We start from the raw sequence: 18,982 nt of genomic DNA, 5'->3' as shown, positions 1-18,982 counted from the left end.
TTAAAGAAGCCCTCATTTCAACACTGCAATGCAGTGTTGATACTGAAGTGTGATAGGCTCCTAAGTACCTTTGAGGAGCTGGACTATCTTCCATTGATTTCAATAGGGGAGTTAATGCACTAAATACCTTTGAGGATCTGTCCCTTAGTCTTTATTAAAAGGGTGAGGTGGGGAAATTTCTTTACTCAAAGTATTGTCCCCATCTCTAGCTCTCTGTTGACCTCTTGTGCTTACAGACTTTGCCAGAGACTAAATGTAAACCGAATAGTTTTGCATGTTAACATTCTCTATTTAAATACATATAATGAGGCCACATTGCTTCCTGAATTCAGCAGTGCTAAGTTTATACAGGAGGAGGCCCAAAGCCTCCGTTCTTTTTTCTCTGCATATGCTAATGGAGCTTGAAGGGGTAAGTGGTTGCCATATAAATGTACAAATGCACTGGAGGAATTCACAAGATCGAACCTGAAAAAGAGAATTAAACCGCATACGTTACGAAGTGAATTAGCATTTATACAGCCAGAAAAAGAGAAATGCACATCACCTCACTTCACCAGAGCAGAGTCATTCTGACAAAGATGCTTGAGTGGCATTTCGTTGTTACCTATTATGGCACGGAGGACAATGAGCTGCACTATGCAGGTTCCAGGGAATAAGCAGGGCTGTCCGGCACAAGCAGCAGACTGGACATGGCAAGGGGGGGGGTCACGTGAGGCTCCGCAGACGGGCCTGTGGGAGCCCAGCACGTTTTCAATGAGGCAACTTGTCATAAAAGAGTCAATACCTACAAAAAAACCCAAACCTTGTAGTTCATATGTCAACCATATTTTGGTTGCAGGCATCTCAGCATCCCCAAAAATCCATCTGTATCCCATCAAAGAAAGTATGTCAAAAGGGCTTCCTGCCTCTCCAAATTAAGGACTCGGGATATTCAGCCACTCTTGTACCTTTATCAGCCTTTCATTCTGTACTGTTATATTTTATTTTAAAGGCAAGTCCATTTCCCCTCTCTGAGATGCTGCACTACAGTATCAAACCTGGCTGAGAAGACTGAAAGGATCCTCTCTCTAAACTATCCCCTCTTTATCACCATGCAATGCACCTGTATGATGGGTTGCTGATGTGGAAGGTGTTTATGACCAGTGTTACCTATTGGTTCTAAAACTATAGAGTATTTCCAACTTCCAAGTGGTCTGTAAAGCTACATCATGACCTGGATACAGGAGTACTATAGTATTAGTTCAAACGGTGGGCAATGAAGGTAGATTGCTAGATATAATCTTTTGTAACCAGAGAGGAGAATTAAAGAAATTAGACACATCTACCACATTTACAAGCCATATTTACATCTAGTGTCCTTAATGGTGTCCTAATACCAACAAGGAGAGGTGTGCTATAAATACCTAGACCCATGATTGATTTTACTTTTTCCAACTCACCAAGCACTATCATTGCAATGGGGTAGGTATGGAATCTGGACTAGGAGGCATGGTGTAAAAGGAAGAATTGGTCCAAGGATATGAAAAAGTTAGAAAACCATTCATACTGCCTGTATCCTAAAAGTCCTTCTGTGTTGCTACCAGCTGCTGCCACCTCTTGAAACTCTGCTTTTAGAAACTGATCACTCAGATGTGACTCGGGTTATCCATGTTACATGTGCAACTGGTTCTATACTACAGCCGGAAATAGTGAGAGATGCACATGGTAGCGGCACTAGATTACTAGATGATGTATTAATTAACTGCTTCATATTTTATATGCAGCAAGGCATCTGTGTAGGTACACAAAGTCTTTGTCCAAATATCCATTTCACCAGACTATTAGCTTCCCTATATTTTTAGGGACAAATCCTATGTGGAACCAAGGACTGGGGATTAGATACAAGGAAGAATCCTCTATTTGGGCCACAGAACAGCTTCACAGCCATAGAGTGAGAGAATGAACCAGACGAGAGATGATGGTCACCTTGCTTAATGCACTGTTGGAAGGCACTCATATACAATGCAGTGAAGGTAGTAGGAGATCTTATATAAAATAGAATAGAGCTGTAGAAGTCCCTCCATGGCCCTGCGTAAAGGAGTTATCCATATAGCTGTGGATTCGCTGCCCAACACCTTCTCCCCGCATGCTAAGGAATAAGGAGTAACCCCTTTCCACAAGTGAATCACACTAGTTCTGCTGAGCCAGGGCCCTCCTTGAGACAGCATAATGATCACTGAAGGAAAAAAAAGCACCTTTGGTTTCATTATTCTTTTTATTTTCATATAAATTAACATTCTAAAAAAATTGAAGTAGAAACACTAAATACAGTATTGCACATAGCGATCTCTGTTAGATATCCTATTATTTCATATAGTATGGTCATATACATACTGGAGGTACTGAAGGGAACAGGAAGGCTACAAAACCAAAACATGCGACTGTATCCTTGCACTTAAATAAAAATAAGTGCAAAAGTTAAGAGCAAAAGACTATAGTTTACATAAATACAAACATGGGTTTGAATCAGTGCCATTAAAATAAACTTTATTTTTAAGTTACTTTCCATAGGTTACTCATAAACAGCAAATAATCTCTTTTCCCTTTTGCAAGAAGTAACATTACTCCCACCACCACATGATTTTAGAACTCAATTCTCGGTAATCATATTCTTGCCAGAAATTATCGTGAACACAGAATTTCATATAGTTTTATCAAGCTACAGGAGACTTATTTTTCACACAAGTGAAGAACATCTTTTCTAGTGCTTAGCATACGTGAAGAACAATGGATTCCTGCAGTCGTATTTTACATTGCCCTTATGACACCTGGTACAGTACATTTGCCTCTGGACCACCAGGAATGTCTTATGATATACTAGGCTAGACAGGCAATAATCCACCCCAGCAGGTTAAACCTCAAGCCACTCAGAAGTTTATGCTGCTAGTGTCTTCGATGCTAAGAGATTGTGAGCATGTGAACCCAATTCATTCCACACATTGCTGTTTCCAAGAAAATAGTGCTTTGGAAGAGAACGGTTACAAGGCCAATTCATGTTGGGCTCAGTAGTTATATCTAGGGCAGAGGGTCTTTATTGGCTCAACAAATCAAAACTGAGAAATCCTTAGGTTAATTTCCAGATCACAAATAGAAATCAATCATGTGGATTAAAAAGGAAAGCATAGTCACAGATTTCCATTGCCTCCTAGCCAATGGTATGGACTACTTAGAGAGAAAATGTTATGACTCAGATGTTAAATGTGAAATTGACATGAATTAGTCAATAGCCTTTGTTTTGTGGGGAGAGTTGACTACTGTAATTCTCGAATGCCAATCCCTAGATAGATCTTTTAATATCCCTGATAAAGGGAGTCTTAAATTAATTGAAAAGATAATTCAAAAAGGAAGTCTGTCTAGCAACATGGTAGTCCTGAGAATCTTGTATCACTCAAATAATCAGCAATATAACTGTAATACTCCTTAAGTTTTTCTGTATACAAATCAGCTGCTTTACTTGTTAGCAAGCTAAAGTGCCTAAGTTTCTCTTTTATCCTCTGAAGTACTCCTGTGATTTTCTGTGTTTACTGCTTTTCACTTAAATGCTTTTGGTTCAGGTTTTCCAGCTCCCCCTCCCACTACTCACTATCTGGCAAAAGATGAAGAAAAAGTATGCTGCCTTATCGATTTTAAAGATAGTTACGGTAAACATCTTGTTCCACAAATATTTAGTCATGGAGGGCAACCAAACAAGTTGAGAAAGCATTGATTATACTTTATAAACAGCACTTAACGATTCAAAATACAAACGACAAATGTCGACGTGAAACGGATACAAACAATTCACTAGAATTAACATTTCTTTCCCTAATCTAAATGCAGTGCCATGGAGTATTTGTGTTAGACAGATGTTGCCAGTAGGAATGGAAGTATGTTACTGTATCAAGTAGCATTCTTGTGAAGTTCAACTTTAAATAGAATTTTCAGCATGTTCAGAACTGATGCAGATGCTGCCTCTTAGGCATGCTGGTTTGGTCTACTGGTATTATACCATAAACTTTACAAAATGCCAGTGTTTGGGTGGAGAACGAGGCATGGGATATAGGGAACTTGTCTCATGTCCATAACTAGTCTATTGCTGGGCACTCCATTACAGTGGTCACATTCATTCATGAATGTACACTACACATTCTATCAGTGAGAAACTCTAGAGAACAAAAAGCAAATTTGAAAGGCCAAGAAGAAAACAAATGATCTGAATGATGTAGTTTCCTTTCCCGCCCCCAACAGACACGTTGAGTTTTACTGATCAAGTGGCAATGGGTTTTGCTTTTCTTCTCTCAGATCTTCATACTTATCTTTGCTTTCTGAAAAGAAATACCATAAGAAAGCAAGTTACCATATATAAACATATGTATTATGCAACTATGTAAAGCACAGGGATATGTAGGCTGATCATCAAGTGTATCCAATATATAGTTTACTTATAAAACCCTGCAACAAACTCAGTTTTAAACAGATTTAAAGTACAAGATGGCTAACCATGTCTGTGAAATATCTTTTTTTTTAATACTATTTGTAACTCCGTTTATACTGTAAGCATTTTGGGGCAGGGTCCATCCTTTTGTTGTATGTACAGTGTCTAGCACAATGGAGTTCTGATCCCCAATTAGGGCTTTTAGGCACAATAGCAATACAAATAATTATAAATGTTATTTAAATGCATGGCTGTTCTTAAAGAATGCCATTAATCCGCATGATTTTATTCTTACAAAGTGGAAAAATCCAACCAAACAAGTTTTTAAAACCTACATCTTGATGTGATTACAAATAAAGTTGATAAACTAAGATCTAGTTACCATTCCTAGCCAAGCTATTACTTCATTTACATTTCCTGTGTCACTAACCACAGCCAGTTACAACGAGAAACAACAGCAATAATTCTTTTCTTCGTGTGTTGGATTATGCCAGAGAGATTATGGTAAATGACAACGTTTCATTTCAAGGACATGTGTCACATGTCACAATGATTCATAAAATAGCATTAAATACAAACCAAACGGAATCATGTTTTTAGGAAAAAAAATGAACAAGGAAATAGTCATTCATTTTTAAATATTGTCAAAAAAGAAGCATGGACAGACATTATGAAAATTAGGGACCAGATTAATTTTCTGCTGCGAAAAAAAATCCAGCCATTGTAAAATAGGCCCATGTCCTGAAAATGCTTATACATGCACTTAACTTTAGCCATTTGAGTAGATGACCACTGAAATTAAAAGGAATTACTCGTGTGCTTAAAACTGAAGATGTGTGTCAGTATCTTCAGGATCCAGGCCATAGTTTATAGGGAGCTGTATATAGCTCAAGAGATTAGTAAAAGTAGAGTATCTTCTTTTTCTAGATCTCTGTCTCTAACCCAGCCCAGGTATGTAGTGACTTACAGTCACTGGCATCTAATAGGTTCAACTCCCAGGGGACAGGTGACCTCATCACAAAATCCCCCATCACAGTTGGAAGTCTGAGCAGTGGGGCTGTGCACTGGATGGGTTTGGAGATTGAACTACCTCCTCACCCACACAGGTCCGTCTCTTCCAGGTTCAGGGGGACGAGGCACATTGGCAGGGCACAGTGGGGAAATTTTCACTGCCACTACCTGAGCTGTATCTCTTCTGTGGATAAATATAGAACTTCAGGGTTGTCAATCTGGCATCTTTCACAAAAATGCTAAATTCAGACACATTTAAAAATAAATATTAACTAAATATGTCAGGATAGCGTACATACGAAATGTAAAAAGAACAAAGAAAAAGAAAAAGTTAACAGGAGCAGTATAATAATAAATAATAATAATAATGCAATCCATTCTTACTATTCCAGAATCATGTCTTGGCTTTATATTATAAAGCGATTTCCCCTTTTTCTGTCTGCACACTTCCTCTGCTTCTTTAACTCTGAAGAAAGAAATTGTGATGAATATTTCAAGGGTTAAAGCTGTTTCCACGACAGCACAATATGTGAATCAAAGATTAAGGTTTAAAGACAACGAATGTGTAACTCCCCCCCTCCACACCATTAACTAATATGCAGTGGTCTGCAAAATACCATTTATAATAAGTATTTGCTATTATAATACCATCAAGACGACTGTATAATTTACCAGGAAAGGTGCAATCACTTCTAATCAGTGTATGTAAAAATCACATTCTCTTAAAATTAAAATTTTAAATCTTAAAAATCCACATTAAAATTAGGATATAAATAGATCATGGTTACAAAATATACTGTCTGACACAAAGAGTTGCTTTGCAAGTATACATATTGGAAACTGCATTTCCATCATTCATTGTTTATACTTCTGTCTGCATTTCACTGCCTGCATACTGCCAACAAAAGCTTTGCCACTCTTGATTGTGGCTATTCCCCAGTTTGTCCTTTATTTACCCAATGATTTAATTCATTTTGGCAGAAACTTATGAAACGATTCAACACAAATGTCCAGTCTTTGCTTTCATATTCATAATTGAGGAAACTTGGTTTTCAATTAAAAAAAAAAACAAACAAAAACATGCTTTCAGTTTCAGAGCAGTTTACAATCTCTGGGCCTGATTCTGTGATTTTTTTACTGCTGGGACCAGTGCTTATTATTAGGAGCGGACATCAGCGAGTCCGCACACAGTAGTAAGTGATTGCAGGACTAGAAGCTAGTCTGGAATTCTTACTCTCACAAGTATTTATGTATTTTGATTTACAGTAAGTATGTACAAACCCACCACCACCCCATGCCTATTCAGGCACCTTTGTCAGATATTAAAAGTACAAAATAAAGCTAATAGCTGGTCCTCTGACCTACAATAAATCAAGCTCAAGCAATGCTCTCTCCCCCTCCAAAAACAGCCGTTATTATGCTCCTTCCTCTCCAAAAGCCTGAGTAGCCCTTGCAGCAGGTTCTGATCAACACCACATTTAGGCTTTTTTGGACCAAAGAAAGGAACAGGTTCTAAAACTGAGGGTTTTTCGCAATGGGACTACTTGCTTCAGTACAGATCCCTCATGCGAGGAGGGCTGCAAGTCAGGACCTGATAAAATGATGCTCAGCAAAGACAGCATTTATGATAGGATAAACCTCCCTGGGTCCAGCACCAGGGTGTTGTCAGTGGAGTACTACCCGCTAGGACCTGCTCCTGTCGGTAGCCTGCCATAGCCCAGTTCTGGTGAGCTCCAGGAAACAGTTTAAAATGTGTTTGATCTGCGGATCAACCAAAGATTGCCATTGGGTGTTTGAAGTATTGATACTGTGTCGGGCATTCCGTTATTGAACCTTTATGTTTTAGAGGCTTCTGTTGGGTTACTTTGTAAATGATTACTTTTAATGGGGTGGACTCTTGAGTGAGGGATGGCAACGTACTTTATAAATAAAAGTATAGCAAAAGAGTCAGGTAAAACCCACATGGACTTTTTGTACAGTTGCCAGCAGCGTGAATTTTGGAGACCGCTTACTTTGCCTTTTCATCATCATCCAACAGTGAGAAATAAACAGGAAAAAGATACTGAAGGAATGAGTACAGAGACCAATGATATATCCTTGGGCTGGTCCCGATGGATATTCTCCAAACCACTTGCATGTCTGCTATTTAGCTGTATCTATAAGGAGCAAAGTGAGAAGCAGATTTTTTTTTTAAATAATTGTTTTATGTTATTAAGGGCCAGATTTCAAAAGAGACCAGCTCCCATTTAATAACTTAAATGCAAGTGGCCAGTTTTTCAGAAGTGCTCAGCACCCAGTGAAAATGTGACCCCAATTGTATCTGCTGCGTGCTTTTGAAAATCTGGTGTTAAGTCACTGTCCCTTTTATCCAACTTCAGCCAACATTCCCCAAGCTTTTTCACAAACACAAAATGTATACTTGTACAAATCAGCTTTGATCATGATTCTCTGCCAGTAGTGAAATCAAAGCTCTGACTGAACTTAACAAATATAGGAACATTTCTAATTGTAGAGGTTTTTGTTTTTTTTTTTTAAAAAAACGGTGAACACACATTAGTTTGAAACTGTATTTCCAGTCTAAATGAGAAGCAGATGAGGCGGTGCCGCACAATATACACACAGAGCCTTTGCAAAAATGCTTAACAGCCAAGTAATGCGGCTTTTGTAAAGGTATTTTAAATGGGTTCAATAAAGGTAGCAGCCAAGATGTAGTGGTAGTTTTACAACAGCAGCTTAGACAGAAGGTATAAAGTGCAGTCAAGTTCACGGGACTTGGTTTGTTCACTTCCAAAGAACCACTTACCCTTTCTAATTAACTTCTATGAAAATTTGATCACATTTGAAGGAAGAAAAATCACCTCTCCCCTCTGGTCACCTCCTAATAATCTATTCGACAGTTTTTTCCAATCAAAGGTATTACCTCACCCCCCTCACCCTGCTGCAAATCCTACCTCTATGCCTCAACGTGGTGCAGCGGTGACTCTGGCTGTTCGACAGCGATAGTAGCGGAGTGTATTCTCCGGCAGGTCTAACCATGCTATCAAGGTGTTGGACTATCAGCCCAGCGAGGGGGCAGCTTCCGCTGTGGAAGGGCATATAATCCCTCTTTCTGAGGCTGTAAGATAGCTAAGTTGAGGAGGTACAACGCGCCACTGACAGCCCAGTCAGCGAGTGGATGAAAACAATGGCTAAAACAACATGGAAAACCAAGTCTCAGTTCTCTGCACATTCCTCGATCCCCACTCCGGAGGCAGTGAGGCATTCGAACAACGAGAGGCTGCAAAGAATCTCAGGTGGCAGGTTGCCAAAAGGAAACCGGACAACTCTCTCAGTGTGCACTTATAACTGCAGAACACTGACGAGGGAGGAATCGATAAACCATCTCATGGAGAAAAAGGCAAAAACAGCCTGTGATGTGCTGGGTGTTTGCGAAACACAATGAAAGAAGGAGATGGAGGTCAGCTGGAGGGATGGAAGCATGGTCATTCTAGGAAAAGGAGAAGGCTCAAGGACAGTTGGAGGAGTTGGATTCATTATAAACAAGGAATGGTCTTTGAAAATTGTCTCATGCCATTTGAAATCATCATTTATCAGGGTGCTTTACCTCTGATTGAACTGAAATAGTACCCTCCAAATCATCTAGATCTATGCTCCCACAAGTGCATGTGAAGATGATGATGTGGAAGGATTCTATCAGGAACTGGAAGAAACCCTCACCCAGAGTTCCACATATATGATTGTGATGGGAGATTTTAACGCCAGGTTGGAAGAGGGAGAGAGGGCGAAAAGTTCATAGGAAGGTATGGTATTGGAGAACGAAATGCAAGAGGAGAATGACTAGCTATATTGGCAGAGATGAGGAGAATGTTCAGTGGTAATACCTGGTTCCGAAAGAAGGCCAATAGAAGATGGACCTGGATCGCACCAAACGTGAAGACAAAAAATGAAACTGATTACTTTCTTATCAATAGACACACCGTGCAGGATATTTCAGTAGTGCCATCATTCAATATCGGTAGCGATCATCGCCTACTGAGAGCCAGACTCACATTCACTGTGAAGGTGGAGAAAAAGGTGCTGTGTATGGCAAACAGAAGACACCAACCCGTAGCTTTCGATGAGGCAATCCTGAAGAAAAACATTTCTAGGGAAGATTGGAGCCTTCTGGACGACTGCAACAATGATTATGAGAACTTCAGTAAGAGACTGAAATGGTGTGTGAAATCAGCTGAGCATGAAAGACCAAGAAGAGCTAGTGGAAGAATCTTGGAGAATACAAAGACTTTACTGGAGAAGAGGAGGAAAATGAAAAGAAATGGCAGCAACAGGCTTGAGTACTCCCTTGTCTGCAAGCTCATATGAATGAAGTTGAAGGAAGACTTCGAGAAATTTCAAACCAAAAAGCTCCTAAAGGCTGCTGAAGATCGTAAAAGTCTCAAAAATGCAAACGGGAACTGGAGTTGTACAGGTCATCATTATCGACTTGAAGAACAGGGACGGAAAATCAGTAACCGAACAGAGATGGAGACAATTTGCAGGGATTTCTATACCCAGCTGTTTGCATCCCATATAGACATCCCAATGCCATCACTTCAACAAACCAATGGACACATACTCCCGGTTCTCATCAGTGAAGTCTGTCACACAGTCCTTTAAATGAAAGAGGAGAAGACTCCAAGCAAGGACAGTCTGACAGCAGAAGTGCTTAAGGCGGGAGGTCAGGAACTTTGGAAAGCTCTCGCCCAAAGATTCCGCCGCTACCTGGAAATCCATAAAATACCATCCAGTTGGAAAGAGTCTAATACCATCTTGCTATATAAGAAAGGCAATCGAGAAAATCTAAAGAACTATCGCCCGATCTGCCTGCTTTCACATATCTATAAGTTGTTCACTAAAATAATAACAAATCGACTGTTGTGAAACCTGGATGAATAGCAACCTAGAGAGCAGGCTGGCTTTCGAAGGAATTACAGCACAATAGACCACATCTCCACTCTAAACCAACTAGTAGAGTGTTCAAGGGAATACAAGTTCCCTTTGTGCATTGCCTTCGTGGACTACGAGAAGGCGTTTGACAGCGTAGAGACTAACACCATTCTTGAAGCTCTTTCAGAACAGGACATCAGCATGAAATATAGCACATTACTAAAGGAAGTGAACTCTGGCTGCAGCATGGACATATCACTGTTCGACACTCCCCTCCGAATCCATATAGAGAAAGGAGTGAAACAAGGAGATACAGTTTCACCAAAACTATTCACAGCCTGTTTTGAATTGGTTTTTCGATGAGCAGACTTGAAAGGCAGGATTAATATCAATGGCGAGCGGCTAAACCATCTCAGGTTTGCAGATGATATAGTGCTGATAGCCAAAAATACAGCCCAGCTTGAGAGAATGCTTAAAGAACTGAAGGCGAAAAGTAGTCAAGTTGGATTAAAAAATGAACCGGTCGAAAATGAAATACATGAGATCAAGAGTTATTTGGGTTCTTGGCAGAACATCTGGAGGACAGCAGATCCAAGAGATTGATAAATATGTTTATTTGGATCAGGAAGTCAACATGCACCATGATCAGAACGGCGAACTGTTGCACAGAAAAAAAGCTGGATGGTGCGCACTCAATGACATCAAGGACTTCCTCCAAGGAAAGATCAGCAAAACAACTCAACCGTGCTTCCAGCGATGTTATATGGCAGCAAAACATGCTCACTGACAAAGATTGAAGAACATCAACTATCTGTCACACAGAGGGTGATGGAACGAACATTTCTGGACATTTTGCTCCACAATCACATCCCCAATGAAATAATTAGGCAGCAGTCTGGAGTGCAAGACGTTGTTGTTGAAAGCAGGCTCAGCAAAATGTGGTGGGTGGGACATGTGGCCCGACTCAGCGACAACAGATGGACCACAGCTATATCCGAGTGGTATCCGTGAGAACAGAAATGGCCACCTGGTCAGCCTCCAAAGAGGTGGGATGATTTCCTAACGAGGAGATATGGACAAGCATGGCAAAGGATGGCCAGAGCGAGAGAAGATTGGAAGATGTGTTGTGATCGGCTCAGTCTCACCTGATGAAGGACTGACAGTCTATGCAGTCTACGTTACCTCATCCCCTCTTGTCTCTTTAGACACATCCGAGGCATTAAAAAGTGTCTATTACTAAGATTAATACATATTATAACAGTATCTACCATTTTATGCAATTATAGCTGCTAGCTAAGTGGTATATCCCACTTTAGCAAAAGTGGGTCAGATTCTTGGCTGGTGTAAATCAGCATAGCTCCATGTGGCCTAGTATGTGCTCCCAACTCATCAACAGATCCATTGGTTATACGAAATAATCGATATTCTGCAAATACTAAGACTTCTCAACAACCTCTAATGCAAAGGACAGATGGTGTGAAACACACCACAATATTTTTCGAAACCAACTCACTCTGATCTGGAAATTGTTGTCCAGTAACATCAGGGAAGGTTTAGTTCCATGCTCTATCCCAACGAAGTGAACCCTTTCTGGGACACATCAACCATTGTGTTTTATTTTTGATCACATATGGCAGTTCTGTTGTGGACTGCAAGTCAATGCAAAGTCACTGACTTGGATATTTTCTGGTAGATGTCAGAGATGTCCAGGCAGATCCAAGAGAAAACTAACTGTTCATGGCATTACAGTGGGAACAAAAAACCTCTCATATATTGTAAATACTTCATCAGCATCAAGTGCTTGGGCAGGGGCTGGGTGACAGCTGCTGTGGCATATGGATCTCAGTCTAGTTTGGCAAAGTGTGTGTGTGTGTGTGTGTGTGTGTGTGTGTTCGGCCGAGGGGTTGGGGGCAGCATACGTTCTCTACATACCATAACAAGTCATAGGTGGGGTGGAAATCAGTAAGTTCACTGCTGCTGTTTTGTATTTCTACAGCTTTTGAAGAGAACTGCAGTGTTTGTATTGGCTTGTTAAGGAGTGGCTTGTTTTGAGAGCCAATAGGACTTATCACTGTTGAAAAACCTGGCCACCTTGCTCAAATTTGCCCCTCCCCACGTCATGACAGAGGGGTGTCTGGGCCAAACCTGAATGAGTGGTGCTTGCCTCGCCCCACACTTCTACCAGAGCCACTGAATCATCAGCAGGCTCATCATGCCTTCTCCCTGAAAGTCCACTGCACTCCCACAGCGTAGAACCTCTGTTCTAGGGGGCAAGAGGAGAGCAGCACATTGACTTTTCGCCTAAGGCGGCAGATTTTCTTGTATATCTCGTGAACTGTCTACTTTAAGGAAGGCGAGGGCCCCTAACATCCACAGTGTACAGGGTCCCAAAAATCTTTAATCTGGACCTGCTTATATATCTTGAAATCGTCAACTGCAACTTTGAGCGTCTGCAGGATAATTCTTGCAGAGACGTGTTACAAGCCAACTGGCAAGTAAACTTGGACTCTTAACAGGTCTTGTCTTCCAGTTTGGAAAATTAGGTCTTGAATTCTTCAGGACAGTGCAACCCAGTATTAGGCACTAAGAGAGCTTCACCTGATTCTACTCTGGACTTCGTTATAAAAGGTACAGGGTGCTGTGGGACTTATGTTCTAAGACAATGAGCCAGGTTTTGGATGGCTGCATGGCTAATACTAAAAAAAAAAAAAAACAATTTCTCTTGAGCTCGTGAATATTTATAGATGTGGTAAGTGAAAAATAGTGTGGTCTAGTGGACAGGGCCCAAAGCTGGGAGCCAGAAACTACTGAATTCTAATTGCAGACAAACCACTTACTCATTGTGTGGCTTTGGGCTACTTAACCTGTCTGTCTCTTGGCCTCCTGCTCCTGTGATGAGATGCATGCAGGCAGATTCTTGTGCTTGCAGGGAGCCGCACTGAAGTCAATACACTTCCACATGCATGCATCTCTAGCATCAGAAACTAAGCTTCTTCATCTGTAAAATGAACGTATCATTTACCTGCATCACTGGGGTGCTGTGCGAGGCTTAATTTGTGACTATTAAAAAAATGGGAAGCATTGTGTAAGTGTTAAACTGTAGTATTACATATAAAAAGGCTGGTAAAAGCATTACCTTTTATCTCCAGCCTACAGCTGTGGTCACTGGGCTTTGCAGTGCTAAAATCCAAAAGCAACTAAACTGTTCTTAATTGTCGCAATGTTCAAACATATATTCTGAAGGCTGAAAATATGACTGAATCCAGGATTTTGTTTAAATTTAAAATTAAAATGTATGGATTTCTCCTTTCAAAAAGCTCTAAAAATTTACTGGTTTGAACATTTCTACCACTTAATATTACAGACAAGCAGCTCCTTTCATAACCACCAGCGAGACTAATACTTTAGACTAGTTGGACATGACTTTGAAATGTCATCAGCAGTTTCCTCCCTTCCTTGGGAGTCAGTATGTTTGTACTTTTTCACTATGATAGAGTGGACAGGGGAATGAACTCATTTTAAATCCTCTTTTCTTTGCCAACTGCCATGTTTTATAATAAATGCTGTGATGTGCACAGGATTTGTCAATTATTTAAATTACTAATTTACAATTATGCAAATGATTATATTTAGCATTTCCATTGTGTTTTCATCTATACATATAAAAGGAATTTTCAAGAGTGGATAAGCATAAGGCAGAGAAGTGAGAAGAACCCTGGCTAATATATTTTCGATTTGTTCTATTACAAAATATGCTAAAAATCAGTCATATATATGTATGACTGATTTAATATATAATGAAATATATGCTGAATTTTTATAATGTATAAAGTGCCTATCACCATACCAGTCAGCAATACTTGCAAAAAATTTAAAACAGAAATTATATTTAAATAGCTGTAAAGTATGAACAAAATTAAAGAGAACTACCAAATCAATAAAAAGATCGGAGCTGGGGGAGAGGCAGAGAACCATGAAATTTCCACAATTGTAATAACAAACAAGAATCTTGGAAAGGATATAAACCATCATGCCTCAAGGAACAAACTCACCTCTTACTAATGGGGTTAGGAGGAAACTTTCCCTTTCCCCCAAAGCATCTATGCTGTCCACTGGGAAGCAGGTCACTGGATTTGATGGACCGCTGATCTGATCCAACTGCTATATTCCTAAATACATTTTGTCTAAGTAAGCACTGTGAGGTTGGGCCCCATTTTTGTAATAAATGTTCTAGCTATTACAATATCAGTTGCATTGTCTTTTATTGTCTTTGCCGCTCCCTTCTTCACCTGTTGTCATTTCTTGTGTTTTTAAACATCAAGACCTAATCTTACAAACACTTACTACCAAGGTTAGTATTCACTATTGTGGGTTGTCCAATTTAAAGTTAATGTTGTTCCAATACTGTAAAAGGGTAAATGGGATGACTGAGGTAATTATAGGCCTGTCGGCCTGATATTGATCCTGGACAAGATAATGGAGAGGCTGATACGGGACAAAGGAGGGTAATATAATTAATGCCAGTCAACATGGATTTAAGGAAAATCCTGTTAAACTAACTTGATATCTTTTTTGATGAGATGACAAGTTTGGTAGATAAAGTTGATAATGGTATTGATGTGTTAGACTTCTGTAAACATTTGACTTGGTGCTGCATGACATTTTAATTAAAAACTAGAATACTACAAAATTAATATGGCACACATTACATGGATTACAAGCTGGCTAACAGGATAGTTCTCCAAATGTAATTGTAAGTGTGAATCATCACTGAGCAGGTGTGTTTCTAGTGGGATTCCCACAGAGATCAGTCCTTGGCACTACACTATTGAAAAATGATCTGGAAGAAAACACAAAATCCAGCACTGATAAAGTTTTCAGAGGACACAAAAATTAGGGGACTGGTAAATAATGAAAAGGACAGGTCACTGATACAGAGGGATCTGAATTGCTTGGTAAGCTGGCAATTACAAGCAAACACTATCCATGTTAATAGGGTCAAAAGTAAACGTACACATATATGAACAGAGAATGTAGGCCATACTTACAGAATCGGACACTCTACCTTCGGACGCAGTGACTCTGAGAAAGATTTAGAGGTGGTGATGGATAATCAGCTGAACATGAGCTCACAGTGCAATGCTGTAGCCAAAAGGACGAATGTGATCCTTGGATGTATAAAACAGGGGAATCTCAAGTAGGAGTAAAGAGGTTATTTTACCTCTGTATTTGGCACTGTTGCAACCACTGCTGGGATGCTGTGTCCAGTTCTGATGTTCACATGTCAGAAAGGATGTTGATCAATTGGAGAGGGTTCAGAGAAGAGCCACAAGAATGGTAAAAGAATTAGAAACCCTGCCTTGTAGAGACAGATTCAAGGAGTTTAATCTATTTAGCTTAACAAAGAGAAGGTTAAGGAGTGATTTGATTACAGTCCATAAGTACCTACACGGAGAACACATATTTGACAATGCACTCTTTAAAATGTAGCAGAGAAAGATATAGCAAGATCCAATGGTTGGAAGTTGAACCTAGAGAAATTCAGGCTGGAAATAAGACGTATATTTTTAATAGGGTAATTAATTATTGGGACATTTTATCAAAGGTTGTGATGGATTCTCCATCACTGGCAACTTTTAAATCGAGACTGGATGTTTTTCTACGAACAGATGCTCTCATCCAAACAGAGATTATTTTGCAGAAATTCTATGCCCTGTGTTACACAGACTAGATGAGCACAATGATCCCTTCTGGCCTTGGAGTCCATGAATCCATAAATTGCAGAGACCACTCACAGCAGTGTGCAATCTCAGGATCAGACCTGTACAATGCTTTATAAATATTAAATAAAATTTCCATAATTCAAATCCACCCCATCCAGACAGATGTATGTCTTCACTGAGCTCAAATGCTTTATTCCAGAAAGGATTTCCTCCAATGCAGCTACAGCAATAGTAAAACACTCAGTAAATGTAAAAATCATGAAACATCCACGAGCCTGTGAAAAACCTATGGTTTTAGCTAGTTATTATGCAGTGCAAAAGAAAGGCTCTCAAATCCTGCCTTTGAATAAAATTTTGATAGTTTACTGAGGGTTAATCTAAACAAAGGGAGCGGTTTCTTGTTTCCATCATAATAAAATTGTTTTTCTCCAGCACTTTCACCTCCCACTCCCCCCTATTTATTGTCAGGCAAACATATACAAAAAGTTCACCATGATTAAGTTTAAAGACAGCTTGCAAGATGAATAAGGGAGATACACTTTGGCACAGATACAGGAAAAAGAAACCAGACGTCCTTGCAGCCCTGAAGGCAGAATCATTTTATCTACCTTCTAGACCAAACGCCAGCCTGACCACAGCCTTATCAAGACTGAGAGAATTTCTCTCATCATTCAATCCAATGAGAAGGGGAGCCACTTCCCTGCCACTAAGCATTAATAATTTTGTCTGAATAAGTATCTGTGGCAGACAGATTCATTTCCGACTGGCTCCGAGTAGGCTTGGTGGAGATTCCCTTACACTTCACTCGAGTCTACTAGTACATGACAAATTTAAACCTACTGACAAGGTTGGAATGTTGCATGCTTTAGGCAGTAGAAATGGTCACAACAAACCTTCCAACAACAAGCTAAGAGCAGGCATTATTACACTTCAGCAAGGTACTTCATGAAACTCAACACCATTGCGTCTGTACAAATTCAGTACATGGTAAGACAGAGTAAAAAACTAAGTGAAGCAAGAGGTTTTATAGTTTGAATTAAATGGATTTTTTAATCAGTTAAATAAAAGAAAAAAGGGATGTCATATGCTAAACAAAGGATTTAAACTGTTCTGTGAGGAGTGCTCTCTGTCTTGCAAGTAACGTGTTTATAATACTAAGACACATGAGCAATTTCTTTAAAAATCAGCCAAACCATTCAGTGCCAGATATTTCTCCAATCTCTGGAGTACCACATAAGGAAAGAGAGTTATAAAAATCTTTCTTGTGAAACTGTTTATGAAAAGAAGGGCTAAATATGATTATTTCACCCTGTTTTTAAATGTGTTTAATTATTTACTAAATATTCTTTTAGAGCAGGTCATCATATTTCTTGCATGAGATAATCCCAGCTAGAAATCAGAATTGTTAAAATAAAAGTAATTTATAAAACACAAGCAGAAGTTTAGAGCTCTTGCACTAAGGCTATCAGGGTTGAAGTGATGAAACAGACATGATTCAGTAACTGACTGTGAAGACTTTTACACAGATAAGAAGCACATTATAATGTACCTAGTCCCATCAAATTGACGGATGAAACTTAACCTCTGCCTACCAACAAAGAGGTTATGCATTGGACTATCTTGATATCACAGCCAACTTCTTGCACTGCTCCTTTAAGGACTGCATAGCAGACAATAGCTGGCCAAAAGACACTGTGATTAATCATACTTTGGCTCAGAGGATCAAGGACAAATGGATTAAAATGTTTTAATCTAACCACTTAAAATAGAAGCTAACCTGTAGCAGAATCCTGGACATTTTCCTCCTTTGTCAACAACGGATGCCCAGAACTTGTACTGCCCTGAGATGTCATTTCTCAAATAAGCACATCTTGACAATACAATGAAAAAGGTGTCTGGTGTGTTTTGTTGATGAAGATTTCATTGAGATTAGCAAGTATTGTAGCTCTACGTTTTATTTAGTTTACTTTCAGAGATTAGTCCATATTTTTGGCATAACTCCCTTGACTTCTACATTATAGAAACATGGAATCATAGGACTGGAAGAGACCTCGAAAGGTCTTCTAGTCCAGTCCCCTGAACTCATGTCAGGACAAAGTAATATACAGACCATCCCTGACAGGTGTTTGTCTAACCTGCTCTTGAAATTCTCCAATGATAGAGATTCCACAACCTCCCTAGGCGATTTATTCCAGTGCTTACTTACCCTGATGGTTAGGAAGTTTTTCCTAATGTCCAACCTAAACCACCCTTGCTGCAGTTTAAGCCCATTGCTTCTTGTACTATCCTCAGGGGTTAATGAGAACAATTTTTCTCCCTCTTTCTTATAACAAACTTTTATGTATTTGAAAGCTGTTATATCCCCCCTCAGTCTTCTCTTCTCCAGACTAAACAAACCCATTTTTTTCAAATCTTTCCTCACAGGTCATGTTTTCTAGACCTTGAATCATTTTGTTGCTTTTTTCTGGACTTTCTCCAGTTTGCCAAAATCCTTCTGGAAACATGGTGCCCAGAACTGGACACAATACTCCAGTTGAGGCCGCATCAGCACGGAGTGGAACAGAAGAATTACTCTCGGGCCTTGCTTACAGCACTCCTGCTAATATAGCCCAGAATTATGTTTGCTTTTCTTGCAACAGTGTTACATTGTTGACTCATATTTAGCTTATGATCCACTATGACCCCCAGTACTCCTTCCTAGACAGTCATTTCCCATTTTGGGTGTGTGCAACTAATCGTTCCCTCCTATGTGGAGTATTTTGCATTCAAATTATTGAATTTCATCCTATTTACTTCAGACCATTTCTCCAGTTTGTCCAATCATTTTGAATTTTAATCCTATCCTCCAAAGCCCTTGCAACCCCTCCCA

The 18,982-nt window shown here is 39.6% G+C and overlaps 1 protein-coding gene across 1 annotated transcript in view; it reads right to left on the bottom strand.

Annotated features, from left to right (window-relative positions):
* Positions 1-2,333: 2,333 nt before the first annotated feature.
* The window catches only part of FMN2 (formin 2), a 239,356-nt gene continuing 222,707 nt past the window's right edge, over positions 2,334-18,982 (bottom strand). Inside the window, exons 17-18 of the mRNA XM_074948897.1 lie at positions 5,849-5,930; positions 2,334-4,343 (exon numbers count right to left, since the gene is read on the bottom strand). Coding sequence (XP_074804998.1) covers positions 4,317-4,343; positions 5,849-5,930 — 109 coding nt within the window. The 3' untranslated portion in view covers positions 2,334-4,316. The remainder of the gene's footprint in view (positions 4,344-5,848; positions 5,931-18,982) is intronic.

Source organism: Natator depressus, chromosome 3, assembly GCF_965152275.1.
Source record: "Natator depressus isolate rNatDep1 chromosome 3, rNatDep2.hap1, whole genome shotgun sequence".
Classification (NCBI taxonomy): domain Eukaryota; kingdom Metazoa; phylum Chordata; order Testudines; family Cheloniidae; genus Natator; species Natator depressus.
The sequence above is the reverse complement of the archived record's forward strand: the minus strand, read 5'-3'. Positions and strand labels throughout refer to the sequence as shown.